The sequence below is a fragment of the Hibiscus syriacus genome, unplaced genomic scaffold (genome assembly GCF_006381635.1).
Source record: "Hibiscus syriacus cultivar Baekdansim isolate YM2019G1 unplaced genomic scaffold, ASM638163v2 tig00110602_pilon, whole genome shotgun sequence".
Lineage (NCBI taxonomy): Eukaryota > Viridiplantae > Streptophyta > Magnoliopsida > Malvales > Malvaceae > Hibiscus > Hibiscus syriacus.
Genome location: NW_024062798.1, coordinates 105212 through 128132, shown reverse-complemented (window position 1 = coordinate 128132; position 22921 = coordinate 105212). Strand labels below are relative to the sequence as shown.

The 22921-nt window shown below is 35.9% G+C and overlaps 3 protein-coding genes and 1 pseudogene across 3 annotated transcripts; 2 read left to right on the top strand and 2 right to left on the bottom strand.

The window, feature by feature from the left end:
• The first annotated feature begins 4534 nt into the window (after positions 1–4534).
• On the top strand, positions 4535–7496 carry LOC120135208 (mitogen-activated protein kinase homolog MMK1-like). The gene is made up of 6 exons (XM_039151522.1): positions 4535–4761; positions 4862–4991; positions 5456–5593; positions 6224–6556; positions 6814–6994; positions 7288–7496. Exons 1-6 carry the CDS (start codon positions 4535–4537, stop codon positions 7455–7457), a joined length of 1179 nt encoding a protein of 392 aa, XP_039007453.1. The 3' UTR covers positions 7458–7496.
• A 143-nt stretch (positions 7497–7639) lies between these two features.
• LOC120135122 (integrin-linked protein kinase 1-like) lies at positions 7640–8697 on the bottom strand. The gene is made up of 6 exons (XM_039151470.1): positions 8621–8697; positions 8372–8482; positions 8167–8287; positions 7981–8057; positions 7807–7872; positions 7640–7766 (listed from the first exon to the last, which is right to left on the bottom strand). The coding sequence occupies exons 1-6, from the start codon at positions 8695–8697 to the stop codon at positions 7640–7642; spliced, it is 579 nt and encodes a 192-aa protein (XP_039007401.1).
• Positions 8698–9201: 504 nt separating this feature from the next.
• Positions 9202–11245, top strand: LOC120135121 (annotated as a pseudogene).
• Positions 11246–16028: 4783 nt separating this feature from the next.
• Positions 16029–18935, bottom strand: LOC120135072 (alanine--glyoxylate aminotransferase 2 homolog 2, mitochondrial-like). Its single transcript, XM_039151433.1, has 9 exons — positions 18670–18935; positions 18098–18328; positions 17731–17901; positions 17296–17439; positions 16998–17177; positions 16573–16798; positions 16380–16493; positions 16204–16290; positions 16029–16125 (listed from the first exon to the last, which is right to left on the bottom strand). The coding sequence occupies exons 1-9, from the start codon at positions 18928–18930 to the stop codon at positions 16082–16084; spliced, it is 1458 nt and encodes a 485-aa protein (XP_039007364.1). The 5' UTR covers positions 18931–18935; the 3' UTR covers positions 16029–16081.
• Positions 18936–22921: the final 3986 nt, after the last annotated feature.

The window sequence follows — 22921 nt, the reverse complement described above, 5'->3', positions numbered from 1 at the left end:
CAGTCAGCAACAAGTAGTGCAAAGAAGGCGAATAACGTTGGGTTGGTTTAGGAATTCTGGAGGAGTGTCTTAGTTCCAATGTGCCTGGTTCTTCTTGAACTGCTTTAGGACTGATCTGAACATCATTTCCAGAAATCTCCTCGAACTCAGCAATTTCCTTTGTTTCAGCTTTGGTATTGGAGCTGCTTGATTCTACAGTTGACCTGACTTTGTACATCACATTCTCATTGAAAATGACATCTCTGCTTCTGATGATCTTCCGATTTTCATAGTCCCAAAACCGGTAACCGAACTCATCACCGCCATAACCAACAAAGGCACATTTGTGGGACTTAGCATCAAGTTTACTTCTTTCAGCAGAGTCTATGTGTACATAAGAAATACAACCAAACACTCTTAAGTGTGAAAGGTTTATTTCTTTCTTGCTCCAAACTTCATCTGGTATTCTTCCATCCAAAGGAATTGAGGGCCCACGGTTGATCAGGTAAGCTGCAGTGTTAATAGCTTCAGCCCATAGAAATTTGGGTAATCCTGCATGTATCCTCATGCTTCTGGCATGTTCATTCAGAGTTATGTTCATGCGCTCTGCTACGTCATTCTGTTACGGTGTCATGGGAACTGTTGTCTCCATCTTGATCCCATTGTTTACCCAGAAATATCTGAATCTCCTATTTCTGTATTCTCCTCCATTGTTAGACCTCAACCGCTTGACTTTCATATCAGTCTCATTTTCCACCATGACCTTCCATTTTCTGAAGGTATCAAAGACTTTTGATTTCTTCTTCAGAAAATAAACTCACACCTTCCTTGTAGAATCATCGATGAAGGTGACATAAAATAATGAGTCTGCAAGAGATGGAACTGGGATGGTCCCCGTACATCAATATGAACCAACTCTAACTTTTCAGCCTTGGGTGTCTTACCAATCTTTGCAAAGCTGACTTTATTTTGTTTGCCAAAGATGCAATCCTCGCATAGTCCGACATCTACATTCTTTAGATCCGATAGCTTCCCTTTTGACAAAAGTGTCTTTATCCCTTTCTCGCTCATATAACCAAGCCTTTGGTACCATAGGTTTGATTTTCCATCAACATCTACTACTACAATGATATTCTCTAAATTTGAGGTTACATAGAGAGTATCAGTCTTCTTACCACGAGCAATGACGAGTGCTCCTTTGGTAATCTTCCGTTCATAACCTGAAAAGGTTGTGATATATCCTTCTCCATCAAGTTGTCCTACAGAAATCAAAATTCTTTTGAGGTCAGGAATATGTCTCACTCTTTTTAGCGTCCAGGTGGTCTGGTTTGGAAACTTTAATCGGATGTCTCCTTTTCCGACGATCTTCAAGGTTTCATCATCAGCTAGATGAACCCTCCCAAAATCACCACTGACATAGTTCTCCATGATTTCTCGGCATGGGGTGAAGTGGAAAGATGCTCCTGAATCCAAAATTCATTATTCAATCGGACTGTTGACGCTTAGAATCATGGCATCACCTGTCTCCTCTGTCACGTTTACAGATTTCTGTGCGCTGGTATTTTTCTTCGATGCTCGACAATCTCTTTTAAAGTGACCCTTCTTGCCGCAGTTATAACAGGTAAAATCTTTCTTTCTCGTTCTGGATTTGGATCTACCACAATTTGAATTTCTTTCTGAAGTTCTCCCTCTGGACTCCGTGTGCAAGGCTGAGGAGGTTGATGCTTCACCCGATTCTCTCCGTCGAATTTCTTCACTCAATACCAGATCCTGAACATCGTCGAATTTTAATTTGATGTTTCCCGACGAGCTGCTGACTGCTGTAACAGTAGCATTCCAACTGTCTGGTAGAGATGATAAGAGAATTAAAGCTCGAACTTCATCATCAAACTCAATTTTCACAGAATTCAACTGGGTTGTGATAGTGTTGAGTTCATTTAGGTGTTGAGCCACTGATGCCCCTTCTGCCATCCGCAAATTAAATAATCGCCTCATCAAGTGAACTTTGTTTGAGGCCGATGGCTTCTCATACATACTGGAGAGAGCCGCCATAAGACCCGCCGTGGTCTTTTCCTTTGCTATGTTGAAAGTAACATTGCGGGATAACGTCAATCGGATAACTCCGAGGGCTTGTCTGTCGAGAAGAGTCCAGTCTTCATTCTTCATGCCCTCTGGTTGTTTTCCTGAGAGGGGTTGATATAAATTTTTCTGGTACAGAAAATCTTCAATCTGCATCTTCCAAAAGCCAAAGTCCGCACCATCAAACTTTTCAATTTTCACTTTCCCTTCGTCTGTAGCCATCGCTCCCACTCGAATCTGGCTTCGTTTGGATCGTTTCTGACAATTCTTGCGAACCACCATGTATTAGAATACCTCCGTCGACAAATTCGTATCGCCGATAATTTTTTTTACTATTCACGAAATTTACTATTCACGTGAATATTGATTAATAGTAATCTCGTAAAAAATTGATAAAATTCACAACCAAAAGCTCTGATACCAGTTGTTGGGAAATAAAACGAGTACGAGTAATTTCCCTATAACCAGAATGCGAAATAAAAGCGGAAAAATAATACATTGAATTGATAACAGAGTTCAACCAATTTGCTTACATCTCAGGACTGCTGCAAATCTTTTACTAAGAGAGAAAATTTACAGGTGTTTACAAAATACTCACTACTCACAAGAAAGCTCTCTAGTATTAGAAGAAAGAAATGATTTGGGATTATTTTGAAGCTAAATGTGCTAAGGTATTTATAGTTGAAGCTTAAGGACTAATCTTATAAATATTCTAAAATATGCAATGACTAAAATATAATTAACCCAAAAATATTTTAATTAAAAATTAGAACACCGAATTCGGTGCCCTTTGTTTAATTAAAATGTGTGGTGCCCCTATTTTTTAAAACAATTCAGCTGAGCCCCCTTTTGACTTTACGTTCAACATCAAATACTTATTATACTTGGTTGACAACAGTGGCTGTGGTATTAGTAAAGGAGAAAAAACGTTCTCATGCTGATTAATGATGAATACCACACACAAGCTAACGAGTCTTATTTCTGTTACATAGTGTTGCTCCTATTTATTTAGCATTTATTGTGGTACCAAAGAACCTAGTCTTACTTCATCTGATTTTTGTTTCATATCCCATTCAGCAGTTTTTACTACTTTTTTCAAATATACCTCTGAGTGGTATTCGTTATTAGATTCTTGGGAAACTTACTAGAATTATATTACAGGAAGGAATAGGATCCAACATGGTGACTATTGCGGAATACAGGTTGCCCGAGGCCAAACCAGGAACAGCTATGTACTTCGATTTCCCTAGACAATTACAAACTCGGAGAATCTGTTTCAGACTTCTGGGAGATGTTGCAGCATTTACGGACAAGCTTCCCGAGCAGGATGATGCTAGTTTTAGAGCTCCTGTAGTTGCTGCTGTCAAACAGAATTAAGTTGTTTTACTATGCTGATCCTTATGATCTTGGCAAGTGGGCTAGCCTTTCTGCAGTTTGACATTACTCTAACCCAGGTGAAAAATTGGGTTTGAAGATTGGCTTTTGTTTTCGATGTGCTTGCTTCCATATATATATATGTTGTATATTAGTATTTTTTTTTTTGAAACGAACGATTCGAGCCTTGAGAGTTTTAATTTGTTGAGAAGATGGACCTTAGCCTTCTTTAGTATGTATATTAAGAGAGGACTTGAGACAGATAAAACCGAGTCTTTGTACAAGAAAGTCCATGCTGTTCTAAGTGCAGACCCGATCGCGAACAAGTCTGAAATGGAGCCTCCTGGGCAGCATAAGAGGTCGGTTTTTTGCATTTTGGGAACTATGTTAACTAATATACGAGACGAGGTATGATTCTCGAAGTACATAAAAACATAAAATTTAACATGCCCTTATCGGATATATTCGTATGGTGAAAGAACTTGTGTTTGCAAAGCTTTTATATATGCATGTCTTCACCATTTTCATGTTTCTTATTGCAGATTCAACTTGAAGAAGCTGATAATGAGAAAAGGAAAGCCAAGTTGACTGATTGGTTAAACATCTCTATATTGCTACACTTCCTCCTGATTCCAATCCAAAGGCACCCATGTACATTTCTTCTTCTTTTTATCATTGTTTGTGTAGATTGATATATGCACTTGTGCAAGTTCCAATTTTTGTATCCAATCGAGATTGGTTTTGCATTTTTTTTATAATATCAACTGGATCCGATTTATTAAGTGACTAGTTCAGATCGGATCTCGTAAAGGTTTGTTATAAGAACGATTCTTTCTTCTTCTCTCGATAGATCAATTGATAATTAGTAGTTTTGAGTTTGTATTACAGTCTGATCATCATTTTAAATCTATCATCTTAATCCATCTTAATCTTAAAGACTGAATTAGTAAAATAATTACCAGAATTTTGTTAGAATTTAATTATCTAAATATAGTACTGTTTCTTATTATGAAAAAACTAATATATGATAACCGTTTTCCCATTCATCTGCCGAGAATATAAGATTGAGCTAATAGAATTCCATTCAAAATCCCACCAAAGAATGGAAGGCGGAGGGCCACCTAAACCGGCGGAGGCAGCTCAGACGGGACAATCTGACCCGCAAAACAACAACCAGAAAATCTCCACCGGAATGGAAAATATTCCGGCCGTGCCAAGCCACGGTGGAAGGTTTATTCAATACAATATATTTGGCAACATTTTTGAGGTCACTGCTAAATATAAACCCCCTATTATGCCTATCGGAAAAGGCGCCTACGGCATTGTCTGGTATTTTTTTCAAAAATTTTACTTTGTTAATTACAATGTTTAATTCCAATCGGTTATCTATTTGATTTGTTGATTTGTTTTTAATTATTTGTGGGCTTAGTTCCATACTGAATTCCGAGACAAATGAACAATTGGCATTAAAGAAGATCACAAATGCATTTGACAACGAGATTGATGCTAAGAGAACTCTTCGTGAGATCAAGCTTCTTCGTCACATGGATCACGAAAACGTCAGTGAGTTCATTTCAGTTATTTTCTTTTTCAGTATATGGCTTCAATTCATTCGTTAATTCTGCTTTTAGCTTTATTTTTTTATTTTTTTATGTTTTTTCTTTAAAAAAAATTATGCTATGATATTATCCATGATGACAACACATTACTCGAATTGGGTTGGTATTATTTGGTTATCAACTGTTCTTTCTTTATCCCAAAATTTCCTTCCTGTAGTTATGAATAAGTTCGATTCGGGTTGATGTTCGGTTCGAGTTAGTGTTCGATATGAGTATGTTCAATTTCTTTCGAGTTTTTTCATGTATTTAGGTGGCCATCGTATCGTCTTCCTCGTGTTTGAATATATGTCAGACAGTGTTACTTAAAATATAAGAACCCAAGCAACATAGATGGAAAGCCTAGGACGAACACTATCATTTTGCTTATTGCTGCGAGTTAAGTTTGGTATGCAATTTTGATGCAGGTAGTGGCAATCAAAGATATAATTCCACCACCCCAAAGAGAATGTTTTAATGATGTTTATATTGCATATGAGCTGATGGACACTGATCTTCATCAGATAATCCGTTCTAATCAAGCTTTATCAGAAGAGCATTGTCAGGTTGAAATTCAGACGTGGTTACTTTGAATGATGAAATCATATTCCTTTTAGTTACTTGTTTAAGTTTTTATGCTAGAGATAGGGGTAGCAATTTAACCCGAAACCGATTGATTCTGACTCGATCCGACACGATAGGGACAGATTTAAGAAAGTTCAAGTTTGAGTTGGGTAGAATTTTATAGAAGGTAAGGTCAGGATTGGGATCAGATTTGGTGAAAAATCTCTAATCCGACTCGACCTTGAATAATTTTTGCTATAGATTTAGGGATAATTGCTAGAACACTACTCTATAGTTTTTTTTAATTGTCATTTTTGCCGAATAAAAATGATTTTTAGATATTTATGTCGAGTTATTAGACCGGGTGCAAGTTTTCCCCCTAAAATTTCAGGTTGGGTCAGGTTCGGGTGAAGGGAATACACTCCTTGGGTTGAGTAGTGTAGGGTCAGATGGATGTTATATACTTCTCAGGTCGGGTTAGGTTCAGATGAAGGGTGTATACTTCTCGGGTCGGGTCGGGTCGGGTAGGTCAAACCATTGCCATCTATAGTTAAATCTGTCGAACATGAATATTTCAAGATATCGAAAGTCCGAACAACCTATGAACTAATGACCTTCATTGTGCATTGCAGTACTTCCTCTATCAACTCTTACGTGGTTTGAAGTATATACACTCTGCTAATGTTCTGCACAGGGACTTAAAACCTAGCAACCTGATCCTGAATGCTAATTGCGACTTGAAAATATGTGATTTCGGATTGGCTCGTGTCAACTCCGAAACCGATTTTATGACAGAATATGTCGTTACAAGATGGTACCGTGCGCCGGAACTGTTGCTAAACTCTTCAGATTACAATGCCGCCATTGATGTATGGTCGGTCGGCTGCGTATTCATGGAGTTGATGGATCGGAAGCCATTGTTTCCCGGAAGAGATCATGTGCATCAGCTCCGGTTGCTTATGGAGGTAAATTTCTTTTTTTGGTCTCCCAACTAGTGTGAAGTTATCTAACATACAAACAAATAAGTAGCCAAATGTGATTCATTGATTCGAATTCGAAGTTTTTTCCGACACGAGTACGAACATACGATTCTCCAAATACATGAAAATATCGAAATAACAACTGAACATATCAATGTCGGAAACACATACAACATTCATACCTGTATCCAAGTAACAAATTCTGTGATGTTTCTCAAAGAATAATGTACTCTGTCTTGCAGCTAGTTGGCACCCCATCAGAGGCTGAAATGGATTTTCTGAATGAAAAGGCTAAGAGATACATACATCAACTCCCTCTTCATAGTCGACAAACTTTCACTGAAAAGTTTCCGAATGTGAACCCTTTAGCTGTTGATCTTGTTGAAAAGATGTTGAAATTCGATCCCAGACAGAGGATTACTGGTGAATTTTTCTCTTTTCTTTTCGAAATCTGTTACTGAAAAGTATCCTGCCAATGCATGCTAGATGGTCACATTTATGTTAGTTGTTACAGTATATCTCTCTCATCGATCCGATATGCGTGTTGGATGTGAATATGTCGTATATACTCATTCGGATTTGCATAAGGCTAGTATCAAACACAAATACGTAGAACAAAATGAAGAGTCGTTGTACCTTAAGTTGCATAGGGCATGGAATTTATTCGTTTCCAGTCGAGACTCATGTGATGTAATGCTACGTCGTGTTTGCTGCAGTTGAGGATGCACTTGCTCATCCCTACTTAACATCACTGCACGACACAAGCGATGAGCCGATCTGTACGACGCCCTTCGATTTCGACTTCGATCAATATGCCTTAACGGAGGAGCAGATGAAGGAGCTGATATATCGGGAGGCACTCGCATTCAACCCAGAATATCTGTAAGCAATTACAGGCTCGAAAATCCAACAAATACAAATACAAATGTATGATAATAACAATTGAAAGATCATTACAAGCTCTTTAACCGAGAGAAAAATCATGTTCTACAAGTGGTAAATCTTATATCAAGTACAAAACAGTATTTTGAAGGAAAAACAAGTACAAATAATCAAAATATTTTAAATCTAAACCAGAATAAATATGAACTCGCTCGATGGATCGATATGTTCCTCCATTAATTTTGCCTTATTGTATGATATGTACGACAATCTTAACAAACCAAATCCAGCTACCTTCAACTGACCTTCGTACCTTACAAGCATTGTATCAGCTTTTACAGTGGTTGCCTTACTCTGGGCTTAAATGGCCGAAAATTATCGTATCGGATTTGTAATCATGAAGGTAATTCATTCCACTGATATAAAGAAAATGATGGTCATAAAGAAGAGCCATGAGTGCATAATATGATTAAGGTGATTATTACGGACTAATGTTCTTGAAGTATGGAAAAAAGGGTACGTAACAGGCTATGTTGAGAGCGAAGTTCGAAGCTTTATGCGGCGATGATCGTCCTTTCGTGCGAAGGTAGCATCTCAGGTCACCCTGAAATAGAAACATGCATATATGCATATACAATAGACAAATTGACAGAACACAAACATGGAAAAGATATTCAAGCAGCACGCCAGGACTGTAATAGAGTCACGCTTACGCTAGATTGATACTTGGAAACAAACATCATCGGAATATTTAGAGTAACAGCTCCGAAAAATTGAACCAGAATAGGATGCAGGACTTTCTCTAACAAAGTTAGCTCATACTTGAAAGCATTTCTGTTAAAATGAAAAGGACATATATATCTTTTCGTTCATACGAGTCGAAACACCTCTCTAAAAGACAACAAGGTAAGTGCATACATGGTCTCAGGGTCCAAAAAGCTGTTCTTGTCTAGTATCTTTGCGGAGACCTTTGTGCCATTCCATTTCGCCACTTGATATGACCCCTTCGTTACACCATCGGACCTCTGAATTCAAATCTTGGCCCGATTAAGCTTATAATCCGGAACTTCTCCAGGGCTAGAAGCTGTCATTGGAGTCTTCCTGGTTTTCTAATATCAAGCTATAAATCCTCATGCTCCATTGACATCCCCTATACATGCCACAAACAGCAGCTGCATGGTGGAGTCCATATTCTCCAGCACCATCAGCCCGTCCTCGGAGGGACTCCTGTGAATGGAGTCCATCGACGATTGGCACGATGATTGGCAGCTGAAAGTGAAACACCGTCTTAACGTCCTCGTTGAGAGCTAGCAAGAAAACTGCCTTTTTAGCTACACTGTTATTTTCTCAATGGACGGTTTCTTGCGGTACAAGTTACAACAAAGAAACAAGAAAAGGGGTAATGAAATTAAGAACGGAAAAAACGAATAATCAAAGGAAATGATGGAATGCAGAGCTTCGATTGATCAAGAGCCGAGAGGGAAAACATCCGGGAACAAAACTCAATGCTCCCGGTATCGAGCCCGGGAAAGGTAAGAGAAAAACGATCACAATAAAGAAGCTAAGGACATGGTGAGAGAAGATATGAGATCCAAACCCAACGCATGCAAATAATATAGACAAGTTTCAACGGTCAGTCATATTTTTTATTCTTCCTTTTCATCGTCTCTTTTCTTTCTGTTTTCTTTAATGGCGACTCTCTTGAATCCTCGCCTTCCGATCCACTGCTCGAAGCAGAAGGAGTGTCCATGAACAAACTCGAGCTGTCTCCGAGGAGTGTCCATGAAAAGATCTCTAACAACAGTTTCCCTGTTCCTTCCGCTCCCACTCGATCAAGGGTGAGGTGACACATGATTTCCGTGTTCGTAGGAGGCGAAAGCGGATTGATTAATAGGATCGCTGGTGTTTTCGGGAGGAGAGGCTAAAAAGTTGAGTCCCTTGCAGTTGCTTTAAACAAGGAAAAAGCACTGTTTACCATAGTTGTATCTGGTACTGATACAGCCCTTCAACAAGTTAAAGAACAATTACAAAAGCTTGTTAACGTCTGGAAGGTACATACATTCATCATCAATGGAGTCTTAAGTATCTTGGGATTGTCCACTACGAAAATCTTAAAAAGGGTAGATTACAATTCTTAACTAGTACCTCATAAACTCATCATTCGTCATTAGTTTTTCGATTAGTATGAACGATGATTGTGCGATTACTTCGGTTCGGTTTTCTAAAAAAAAGATTGATTGTTGTTCATTACAATTTATCAGGTTGAGGATCTCTCAAATGACCCCCAGGTTGAACGTGAGATAATGCTGGTAAAAGTGAATGTGGATCCTATGTGCAGAGCTGAGGTCCATCCTGCTATGGCTTAGAATGTTGATAGTTCCTTTTAAATTCAATTCTTGTAATATTTTTTTCCTCACTTTGATTGGTTAATCTTGTCTTGTTTATCAGATCATGTGGTTAGTTGGTATCTTCAGGGAAAAGGTTGTGGATTTCTCAGAACATTTGGTAACCATCGAGGTAATATTCGACACAATACGAACACAGCACCATCAAACTAACTACGACGTAACACGAAAAAGAATAAGGACACAATACGAGTACATGAATGTCACAAAATCATAAGTTATTAAAGAGCTGAACACAGGCAACTGGAGATCCTGGGAAGATGGCTGCTGTGCAAAGAAATTTAAGCAAGTTTGGGATCAAAGAAATTGCTAGAACAGGAAGGGCAATGAGCTTTCCTTTGATTACTTGGAAGAGAAGCTTCTAATTGCTACTTTGCTTGTCATCCAAGAATCAACTTCATCTATCAGTTAAAGGGTATCATGTTTGTTCTCTATCTCTTACTAGATTGCTCTCAAAAGGGAAAAAAACCGGTGGTTCGGCTCCGTTACGATGATTTTCGGCAGCTTCTTATCCGGATCTTCAAGAAACAGTACCTGTTAACTCTCTTGCAGGGGCAAGAGATAGATCAGTAGTTATTGAGGCTGATGTTTCTGGAGAGGTAAAGAACTTCTCTGTGTTTAGTTGGTAATGTGCATTATGAAATCTATAGTTCATGTGTTTTTGCCTGTTAATGCAGGGGGATGTTTATCCGGTGGAGTCCTCCGATGATTTTGCCATTTATCAAGTTCTCGGTGCTCATTGGGGCGTTCTCATCAACGACGATGTAAGAATTCTTGTCTCCGGCCGAGTGTCGCCGAGCTAGCTTTTCATCTCTAGTCACCATTCTTGTCCTCATTTTCAGACAAATGAACTTCAATCTCACACATTATCCATACTTGTAAATGAAGATCCTGGAGTTCTAAACTTAGTCACAGGGGTTTTCGCTCGACGAGGCTATAATCTTCTGGCGAGTTTTCCGATCCTTTTCTCTTTTCGGATGTCTCATCTGCTAAATCATTTTTACTATCATCAGAGTATGGCCGTTGGACATGCGGAAACCGAAAGGCTTTCGCGCGTTACGACCGTTATCCCCGGTACCGATGATTCGATTACCAAGTTGGTTCAACAACTCTATAAGCTAGTGGATCTACATGAGGTGAGCTCATGTGGAATAAAACTCACACCCAACATACGTTACTCATAGACATGACAATGGTTCATTTCATTCCTTAGGTGAAGGATATCACCCACCTGCCGTTTGCCGAATGATAACTGATGCTGATAAAGATCGTCGCTAACACCGCGGCTCGACGAGACGCCCTCGACATCATCAACATTTTCGGGGCGAAAGATGTTGACGTCTCAGTCCACACGATCACTCTCGAGGCATTTACTTTACATCTTTGATCTATTAGTAGCGTAACATCCTCAACTCAATTTTTCGAATTAATCACTAATATTTGATTTATTGACTGATTAATCTAAAACGGGTACTGTAAAATCGGTGACGACTTTTTCAACCCAATTTGGAAGGTTTCAATTTTCATGTCAAGGAACTTTTCTTTACTCTACAGATTCATATGTCCAAAATTGCTAAAAGGACTTACATTTTCTAAAATAATTTTTTTTATAGTTTTAAAGATCCAGATATATTTTATATTTATAAAAAATAAATTTAATCATCGACGAATCAAAGTACAATAAATCAAATTTAATTACTAATTAGAATTAAAATATATAACACCAGAATTAACAAATGAACATATGTCATGTACAATAAAATTTCTCTATAAATTAATAATGTCCGGATTACGCAATTTTATTAATTTAAAGAGGTATTAATTAACCGATAAATTAATAATTTATTAATTTAAGGAGATTTTTTCCGATTCAACGACCTACATTATTCTTCATGACATAAATTCATTTAGTGGCGTTGTGACCAGTTGAGAACGCAACATCGGAACTTTTGGATGCAATAAGAAAAAGTTACAGATGAAATACGATTAGATTTTTTTATTAAGCTAAGGTGATTACAAAGCAGTATTTGTTCTAAATACTTTCAATCATTTAACAATGAATGCTCAATCACCCTGTTGCAGTCGTTAGTGCTCGAACCCGTAATCTCTAGGAACAACAACGATTCCTTTAACCACTAAAGTAAGTTGGTTTTTGCACGATTAGATTTAAATTTTAAGAAGTAAACAACAATAAAATCATATTTTATTAAGTTATCCTAGTTATATTTGTAATTTTATAGAATCGTTAATTTATGGTATTGAAGGGACTATAAATTTATATAAGGTTCTTCCGAAAAATTATTATCTTATTAATTTATCAAAATTATTAATTTAGACCTTGGGTCCAGGTCAAGACCGAGAAAAATTATTACTTTAGAGAGATTATTAATTTATCTAGTGTTAATTTATAGAGGTTATATTGTACCTTGCATCTAATATCAAAGAAAGCGATTAAACACAATCCAATATCGAATTGGATATTAGATTTATTTGATTAAATAAAATAAAGATTAAATTGATAGAATATGTAAATTTTGAAGACTAAATGTATAATAATATTAATTTTTAACAGTCCCATCACCTCCTCCGTTAAATATTATCGGTCAATGGCTTGATTGTAAAACTTACATAATTAGGTAATCCAATTAATAAAATTAAAAGATATATAGTCAAAACAAAAATGAATATAATTAAGTGGTCATAAATATAATTTACCCTGGAATATTTTTATCTTCATTTTTTTCAACTTTAAATTAGTGTTTAATCGATTAATTTTTTATTATTATATCACCTCATAACCTGTTTTAATTAATTTTTAATATCACCTCATAACCTGTTTTAATTAATTTTTAATATCATATCTTATATAATAATACATTATATCATATTTTATTTTGGTTGAAGACGCAAAATGCATTTCTAATTACTACTGGATCCACCTCTCGAGAGAGTGTCGACATTCTTAGAACAAAATCCATTTGATTGAGCGTACGGACGGTTTAAATTTAGCCGCCGCACCTTCAAATGAGCCCATCATGTCCTCATATACTTTTTTATCATTACGTCCCATGTGAAATTACTTTCTGCCCCCACCCCCCATCTATTCTATACAAAAACACACACACATATATATATATATATATATATATATATATATATATATTCTTTAATAATATTCTTATTAATCTGAGATAAATACAATACGATATTTGTTTAAAGATAATTTTTTTTAATTTTTTTGAGATTAAACGCTTATGCCTCTTGCATTTTTATTGCTCGAGCCTAGGACCTCAATGAATAAAAACAACTCTTTTATAATTGAAATCGTTTGGTTCGTACTTTTTTTAATAGTTTGATGAATAAAAATAAATTATTGAGATTAAGAGTAAAAATGATAATATTTTTATAAAAAAATAGATTATTATTAAGCTAAAAATTTATTTGTAAAAATGATGGTATCAAAGCAAATGTTATAATTACATCATTTTATTTGTATACATACATACATACATACATATATAAGAATATATTTGTTGTTGTCACCAGATCCAAAAAAATGCCTAGATTGGATCACAGTGCAATTTCTATAGTGATGGGTTTCATGTTGAGAAAGAGCTTAAGCGTTTTCCAAGAGCTTTCGTGGCTGCTCCTGGATTTAGCTTCGGTTCTAACCTCAGCCGTCAGATTCTCCAGCTTGCGATTGTTTCGCCATCGCCGGCAACAATCTTCTGCCGATAATCACCGTCATCGCTACAGGAGATACCATCATCCCATGTCTCCGATGGCCGTCCCGACTTGAAAGAAATCATTATTCATTTCTTTAATCTGTTCTCTTCTTGCTGCGTTTTAGAGTTCATCGTTTTCCTTCTGGTCAGTATTATCATTTCTGTTTCTATCACCTTTTTTTTCCCAATAATTTTATTCTCAGTTTGTTTGTTCATCCCTTTTTGGGATTTTGAATTGCAGTATCTGTGTATGATTCATGATCTTGTTCAGGTCTATCTATTTTTCATCTGCGAATTGTTAGAAGTTTCCATGTTTAGGGTTAGTGAGTATCAAGTCAAAAATTGTGTTCTAGATGAGTTAATGCATGATTATTTATGACATTTCAATTTGTATAGATTAATATTTAGACAAATCAACGTTAAATTTATTAACATCATCATGGTTATAATAAATATGAATTTTCGAATTAATATTAATAATAATAATAATAATAATAATAATAATAATAATAATATTAATATTAATATTAATATTAATAGTATCAAGTTCCTAACATTAATATTAATAATAATATTAATATATATATATATATATATATATATATATATATAAACTTTTGACACGTTAAAAAATCATTTTATATAAATTTTGATATCTTTGTAGGTTTATATCGTATCATATTTTGTTAGTTTAACCCATCGATCTTTAATATTTATAGCAACTACTTCATTCAACTAAAAGAGAACCGAGTTATTGACTCGTTAATGGAGAGGCAACGAGTTCTTCACTCATCTCTTTTCAAATCATAGTAGCCAAGTATATTGAATTTTAGAAGCAGAAATCTATGTGCTTTAATGGATAATTTTCATTTAATGAAAGGATGTTATAATACAGCACTAATTATATCAACTTGGGATATCATCACAATCACATAGATAACTCTACATACATTTAAACTTTTTTTTTTTTTTTGGATAAATCAAATTTTATTTTCCAAAAGAGCAGAGTTCTGCTACAAAATACAATCAACCGATCAATACAAAAGAATTATACACAACTTGCTTACAAAAGGCAAAGATTGGTTAAGTAATACCCCATGCAATACAAAGGTTAGAATTAATTCTATCAGCTCGATTAATATTTTTACCCTTTAGTTGGATTCGCACAGCTTCAATAATAACCTTGAGCAATTCATCTGAAGATCTGTGACGACTTTTGAAGATTATGTGATTTCTTTCCTCCCACAATGTGTAAATATAGGTTGTCCAAGAAATCTTCAGAATTGTGATGAGTAAGGATTTCCCTTTCCATGTTGAAGTAGCTTGATTAACCATTTCTTCCCATGTAGTGGATGTATTCTTCAAGCCATTAAGCGATAGGACAGAGCTCTAAAGTTGAACAACAAGAGTGCATTGACAGAAAATATGATTTCTTGTTTCCTGATCGATTCTGCAGTTTATACATGTCCATTCTGTTGAAATACCCATTTTGAGGAGCCGATCTCTAGTTGGTAATCTGTTTAACAAAGACATCCAAGCAATCAAACTGAATTTAGGGAATGTGCATGGGAAACCAAATTAGATTCTGCCATGGAACTTTCTCCCTTTTGATTCGGATAGAATCCCAAATATCTCTTAGCCTAAGAGAACTTGATGAGGAGAAGATGTTGAGAGCAGTAGGACGCAACTTTAGGAGTCTATTAATACTCCAGCCCACATTAGAACCTGCAACAAAATTCCAAAAATCTTGATCTTTGAAAACATAAGAATTTAACCAAGCCACCCAAAGCGAGCCATCACCCGCTAAGATTTTCCGGATTAGATCAATAGAACACGCTTTGTTCCAAATTTTAGTGTTTTTGAGGCCAAGGCCGCCTTCGGCTTTAGAGAAGCAGATAAAATCCCAGCTTACTCGAGCACCTGTGGCGGACTTATCGTCACCTTTCCAGAAAAATCTGGAGCAGAGTTGGTCCACTTTTGTAAGGATCGAATTGGGAAGGATTAGTTGTCTGCACCAATAATTTGAGACGCTGAAAAGGACAGAGCTGATGAGTTCAATTCTGCCAGCGTAGTTCAGATTTCTAGCAGACCAATGGTGAAGCCTCTGTTTAATTTTATCAATAAGCACAACACAATCATTCTCAGTAAGTTTACGAGTAACAAGAGGAATACCTAAGTATCTCACAGGTAAGCTACCTTTTCTGAAACCAGAAATCTGTTGAAATGAATCCACTGATTTTTGAAGAACAACCAGCAGAAAAAATTTCGCATTTGGAGGAATTAAGTTGAAGCCCAGAGATTTCATAAAAAAGGTCTAGAACACTTAAAACACCCATAATAGAGTCAACATTACCCTTACAGAAGATCATTAAGTCATCAGCGAAAGAAAGATGGGTAAGGTCAATCCTTTTACATTTTGGGTGATAACCAAACACTCCTTTGGCAGCAGCCAAATTAAGGCCAATCCTTTTACATTTAAACTTTGAAGGAGGCTTTGCTTACATTTTGGCCATGGTGTAATCCATTGCATCTACTAGGAAATCTGCAACAACAAAATGTGAAAAGAAAAAAGAAAAAGCAGATAAATGAAATTTGTCACAAATTATGATGATCAACTGACCTGCATCTTCCTTGGTAAAGCAGAGCGGAGGAGTAATTCTGAATACATTTCCGTAAAAACCGCCTTTTCCGACCAACACTCCGATTTCTAAGATACGAAAACCGGTTCATTAGTGACATGCGAAATGAGTACATTCCATGGCCAAGGATAAATCTGGGGTTTGGAAGAAACCTAACCTTTCAGTTCGTCCATTATATGAATAGTTTCAAGCTTCGCAGGAGTTTTGAGCATGTGATCAGTGACAAGTTCAACGCCAAGCATCAGTCCTCTTCCCCTTACGTCACCGATAACTGCAAACATCCATTCATAGCATCAATCATCAATGCAAGTTGTACAAGAAAGGAGAAAGGACCTGTAAATTAAGCTTACGGTCGTATTTATCTTTCAGTGCAGTTAGCCTATCCTTCAAATGTGACCCTACGACATGTGCATTCTCCTGAAGCTTTTCTTTTTCGATTACTTTCAGGACGGCTAACCCTGCTGCAGTACATACAGGGTTCCCACCAAAGGTATTGAAGTAACTTCTGCGAGTCAAGACCTCTGCGATTTCAGGGGTGGTTACCACAGCACCTAGTGGGATGCCATTGCCAATGCCCTGTCCATGTAATTAAAGAAAACAGATTCTAAGAAAAAACGAACCTACAGTTTATGATACTAATTACCTACTCTCTAACACTTGAAGTGAAAACAGATGATGCGGGAGGGTTTGAATTTTTATCTGTGTCATCATTCAATATGTTGTACTAAAATGTTAGCGACGGCAAGGCATTTGACTTTAATTTGATAAAACTAACCTTAGCCATTGTCACTATATCGGGAACGACTCCCTGGTTCTCAAATCCCCAGAAATGGCTCCCTGTGCGAGCAAAGCCAGCCTGAACCTCATCAGCTAAGCAAAGACCTCCAGCTTTCTTTATGGTGCTATAAACAGCTGGCAAGTAACCTGGTGCCAATTCTATGTTCCCACCAACTCCCTGTCAATGAAAGCATGGAAGGAATGTTTATGTGGTGCTGTCTTCACTAGGAGTGAATGAAAAGTTGATAACAAAAAATGAAAGATCGAAGGAAATGGTGAATACTGGTGGTGATTACCTGTATGGCTTCAGAAATGAAACCAGCAATGTTTCCAGAAGTCCCAAACTGGATAAGATCTTGGACATCTTTTGCATACTTATCCCCTTCGGATCCAAAGACACCTCGGTATGGATCCGGGTTTACTGCATGATGAACTCCACTCTGATGAAGACGCTTATGAGTTAGGCATACTTATGCTCATGAATGACAATAATGCGTAGCAGTGACAAATTTAAACAGGGTGTAGATAGTTTCCCACAATTGATAATCGTGTTGGGTCTGACTCACAAGCCAATAATAAAATAAGATTCACGTAGCATCATCAGGTCATAATCATTAATAATATACCATGGTTTTCATTTCATTTCAAGGGTCTAAATGATGTACAAGGAACGAAAATGATACCACCAAACTTCAAGAAAAAATACAATAAAAAGGGTGAAACATATATACCTGTATAACATTGAACTTCCAGTTACTTTGGGCAGTGGTTCCCATGGTTCCTGCTGCATTCCCGTGATAAGCGTTCCTCAATGATATTATGTCATGGCAACCAGTATACAGTCTCGCCATCATCATTGCCAACTCGTTTGCTTCTGTCCCTGAATTTGTAAAGAATACGACCTGCACAGACACACACACACACAAAAAGAAACATCAATATAACAACAAAAGAAGAAGAAAAAAAGAGATCGATTTAAAAACTGTGAACCTCAATTATTATGATCAATGACAAATAAAAAGTGAAAAATTCTTAAATAAAAAAAAAAGTGAAAAAAATCCTCTATAGGTCAGGTTCATTCATTTATACAGTAATGACCTTGAGATTGCCGGGCAACTTATTGGCAAGGGCCTCAGCGAAATCAGCGATAGCATTATTGAGGTAAAGGATCGTGGGGTGTTGCAAGCGCTTTGTTTGGTTTATGATTGCGTCCACCACATCGGGATGACAGTGGCCGCAACTCACTGTGGCGATCCCTCCGAATGCGTCTAGATACCTTCGTCCGTTCTCATCGAACAAATACTGCATCCTCCCATCAACCATATTCACCTAAAAAAACAAAGAAACTTAAATAAATGACAAATAACCAACTATATTTACTTCATACAGTTCAACGAATCTGAGAAGCAACAGAACAGATCTAAATAAGTGCAGTATTGAATAATAATCTTTTGAAATATTGTTAGATCGTTAATTAATAAAATCTTCAAATCAAAATCCATGAAAAACATACGATTCAAAAGAACAGTTCAATTCTACTCAAACAAACGTCACAGTTCAACGATTTACACTATACTTAGCAGTATATTGAACGTCAAGAATATCGCTTCTGAATCTTGAAAAAATGAATTTTCTTCTGTATCTCAAAATGTTAAAAATAAAAAACTCACCGGCCGTTTGTCGTAAAAGTAAAACATGGAAGGGCTGAGATACTCCTTGCGTTTGGAAAGGATATCGACGGCGGAGGGACCGGTGTAAGGTGGCGGAGAGTAATCGAAGGGAGGCAATTTAGGAACCGAAACGACATTGTTTTTATCGAGCTCCACCTTCTGAGTCACCTGAGAGAAGCAGCGTCGACCAAGTTGCGACCACCGTGGATAATATTTAGCTTCCGATAATGCCCTCCTCGATTGAATGATGAAACCGTGCATCGTTAGTTTTCTCCTTTGCGATCTCCGGTGTCTATTTCTGGAAGGAAAAAAAATGAGAGGGAAAGCTTTATATAGGAAAAGGAAAAGGTGAGGGAAAGGAGAAGAACGGGAGTCTCTGCTGACGTGGACTTTGGAGCTGTTATGTTAGTTTGTTTTTTGGACGAAAAATATTATAGAAATGCCTCTGTTTTTACTATTATATTGCAATTATGACATTGGGTTTAAATTAGCCGTTCGTTTACTCGGATGGCAATTTATGCCTTTTATCTGGGTCTAATTTTCAGTAGTTCCAGTAACTTTTGGAAGTTTGAAATTTAGTCCCTTCCTAGTCTCTCTACTTGTCTGATTTTAAAATTAAAGTCCAATTATCGATTGAATTTAACTCGATCTGTATCATTTCCGATACATTATATAGAAGGACATGAGATTGAGCATGTTAAAACACTCAATATTCTTCAATTTTGAGTGAGGAGGGTCTAGATAGGATAGGCATTATATAAAGATGCCTAAATTTTAAAATTCTAAAGAGTATAGGGACGGGATACATAACTTTTTTTTTGCATAAATGTTGTCATTATCCAATAAACAAAGTTAATATTAAAATTTATACTTTTAACTGATTAACCTGGTAATAATGTTATTTTTTTAAGTTATAAATATAATCTTAATCTTAGGAATTTTAGAAGAAAAAAGAGTAGTTATCATAGTAGATCTAAAACGGGAATGGACATGTGATTTTATGCTAAAGTGGGCGAACTTGATATTTTAAAATTTTAAGGGTGAGTTTGAGGTTATAAAATTTTAGGGGCTAAATAAATTTTCAATAGAAAATACATAGAAAAAATCTAAAATATATAGTAATTTTAAAATTTCATGGGGCGACTGCCCCCACCCCTCGGTCCATCCCTAACCAATAAATATGAATAATTTAATCAACTAACTTACCAAATATAACTGCTCAAAGCATAATGTTAATTTATTTGGGGTTAATTCTGTTTATCACATAAAACAATCTAAATTTCGAAATTATAATTATTACAACACGATCGAACATAACTAAATTGGTCTGAAAAGAGTTAGGCAAAGTATAGTTGAGATCACAAACACATGTTTAAATGATTATTTTAATTATTAAAATTTTAAAAGTTATAAAATATATAATAAATTTTATAAAATAATTATTAAAATTATCAAACTTTTACACTTATAACGTCGTAATGATGGATATGTAACAGTTTAATATATTCAATAAATTATTTTACAACATTTAAAAATATAATAATTAATGTCAACAATTTCTAGAGCATGCAGTTAAAAAATTCTATGTTGACATATTCTTTTTCATTTAGGTTGTGTGTTCAATGTCCATGAAAAATAAAATTTCTCTTCCTCTCATTTAAAATAATTACGGACAGAATATAAGCGTTTAAACGTGATTTAGGATTTAATCAATTTACGTCTAAATCATAATTTTTATTATCTATTTAAAGGGATAAATTTCTTATTTACATAAGAAATTCTCCTCCCGTTATTTTATATTTTTATTTTAAGTGAATTTCTCTCTAATTATCTCGAACTCGATCAAAGAAGAATTTGAATCTCACAACTATATAATTCATAATAAAACTGAGATTATAGGGCTGAAGCTTATCGTAAAGGCAACAAAAAACCTTGTCGTCTAATTATTAAAAGAAGAGTAATTTGGTTCAATCCATTAACTCCATAAACAAACTAAGGTATAATCTCAGAAACCAAAGCTTCGGCTTATGGAATGAATCTGGTTCAGAAGAAGGGACAGGTGGGAGGGAATCGATTGTTAAAGAGTAACAGACATAGCCAATCATTTCGGACAAGACGAAAGACAACCATCGTGAGTGACGTCACACGTTAAAAACTCTTTGAAAAGACATTCAGGACAAATTAGGGTTTCATCATCGATGTGTGCACCAGATGACACCTAGTTTCTGTGTTTTAAGTACTAGGATTTCCACGTTTCTTTGCTTATCTCGTCACCTATAAAATATCGGATTATTCTTTCGGATCAAAATAAATTATTTTATAATTTGGGTTGCTTCTATTCGATTCGAACAATATTATTATAAGCGTTAATTCGTATAATAAAAATAATTTAAATTTACCCAAATCATCTCGATGATTAAAACGATTGATGTGAAATTTCGGATTTGAATAAGATGCCTACAGAAGTAAGGGATTTAAATAGTGGACCGCTACTGTAATAGCATCAACTATATAAAGGTAGCGTTATCATTTGAAATTATTATTACATGATCATGACATATGCAGTCACTATAATAATATCTGTTATGTCCGTAATCACGATAATCGAAACCATAACCGTAATTTACATCTATAATAGGAGTGTTTGATAGTTGATTATCAAATTGCTCAATCTTTTCAAATACCAAGTTTACTGCATATGATGAAGTTTTGTAGTGACATATCATATAGAGTCGTAGGATGAATTAAGGGATTGTTAAGGGTTGTTACGTCTCTCGTTAATTTTAGATTTTTTATATAATTTAAATATTTTATATTAATTTTTTTTAAATATTTTTTATATAACTTTTAAAAATTCGCATTTACAACCTCAAATCATACCTCGTGACTCTAGAAAGTAGGCAAACAAGCTTTCCAATATAGAGATGGTGCAACCCTACAATGCTACAACTTCGACATTTAAGCAAAGAATTACAAGTGTCTTAAACAAATTTATATTCAATTCATTGTAATCATTTCAAGTGTCTTAAGCAAAGAATAGTAAAAATTTGTTTTCATATATGTTTTAGGATGATACTACAAATTGCCCGTCTAGCTCACTTGGTAGAACGCAAGCCTCTTAATCTTGTGGTTGTGGGATCTAGTCTCACTGAGGGCAATTCATAATGGAGGTCTTCTACGGAAGTTGCTCTCAACCTGACGTTGTGGACAGCCTACTACCCTACCTCCCCCTTACTCTATTACATATGAGAATAGGGTCAACTATTTTTTTTAGGCTGATATTAAAAAAATTATGGTTGTATTAGTCTCTTTCAATAATATCATCTTAAAGGTTTGAATATAAATTTTCTTTTTTGTTGGAAATTATTTTAAAATAAATAGTTGTTTTACCTCCTATACTATAGCTAAATTTTTAGTTTGGAGGATACATTGAATCATGTAAAAAGCGGTACATGATTTGTAAATAATGAAAACTATGATGGTTGTATAGCTCGGAGGTCCGACATGGAAGGTTCGTTTGGGAAGGAGAGACTCAACCACGGCCGGACTAGATTTAGAAAACACCTCGCTTCCACCGGCATCGATGGATCTCCCTGCATTAATCAATAACTTCAAGAAGCAGGGCTTGAACAAGAGAGATCTCATTGCTCTCTCCGGTTGTCACACCGTCGGATTTTCACAGTGTTTAATCTTCAGGAACAGAATCCATAATGCAACCAACATTGATCCTGCTTTTGCCAAACACCGTAGAGCCACTTGTCCACTCACCGGAGGGAACGCGAACCACGCTCCTTTCGACACTGCGTACTTCAAAGACTTGGTGAAGCAAAGGGGTCTACTCGCCTCGGATCAAGCTCTTTCCAATGGTGGCTCCACTGATAAACTCGTGAAGACTTACAGCTTGAACCCTAATGCTTTCTGGGTTGATTTTGGAAACTCTATGATTAGGATGGGAAACATTAAGCCTTTGACCGGAAAACAAGCAGAGATTCGTGTCAACTGTAGGAAGGTGAATTATTGAAGGCTTGAAGTTGTTAAAATTATCTTTTTTGGTTGCCCTCCCTTCCATTCTAAGGATTGACATTGATTAATCTTGATCGATCTGGGTCGTACACTTTATTTTGGTGGGTGAGTTTCTTAGTGGAAATTTACTACATACATAAAGACTCAAACATGAGATCTTACTTAAGCGATATCAAGTTGTTTCCCACTTGAACTAATCCGTTGACTAAAAAAATTAAATCATTTCTCG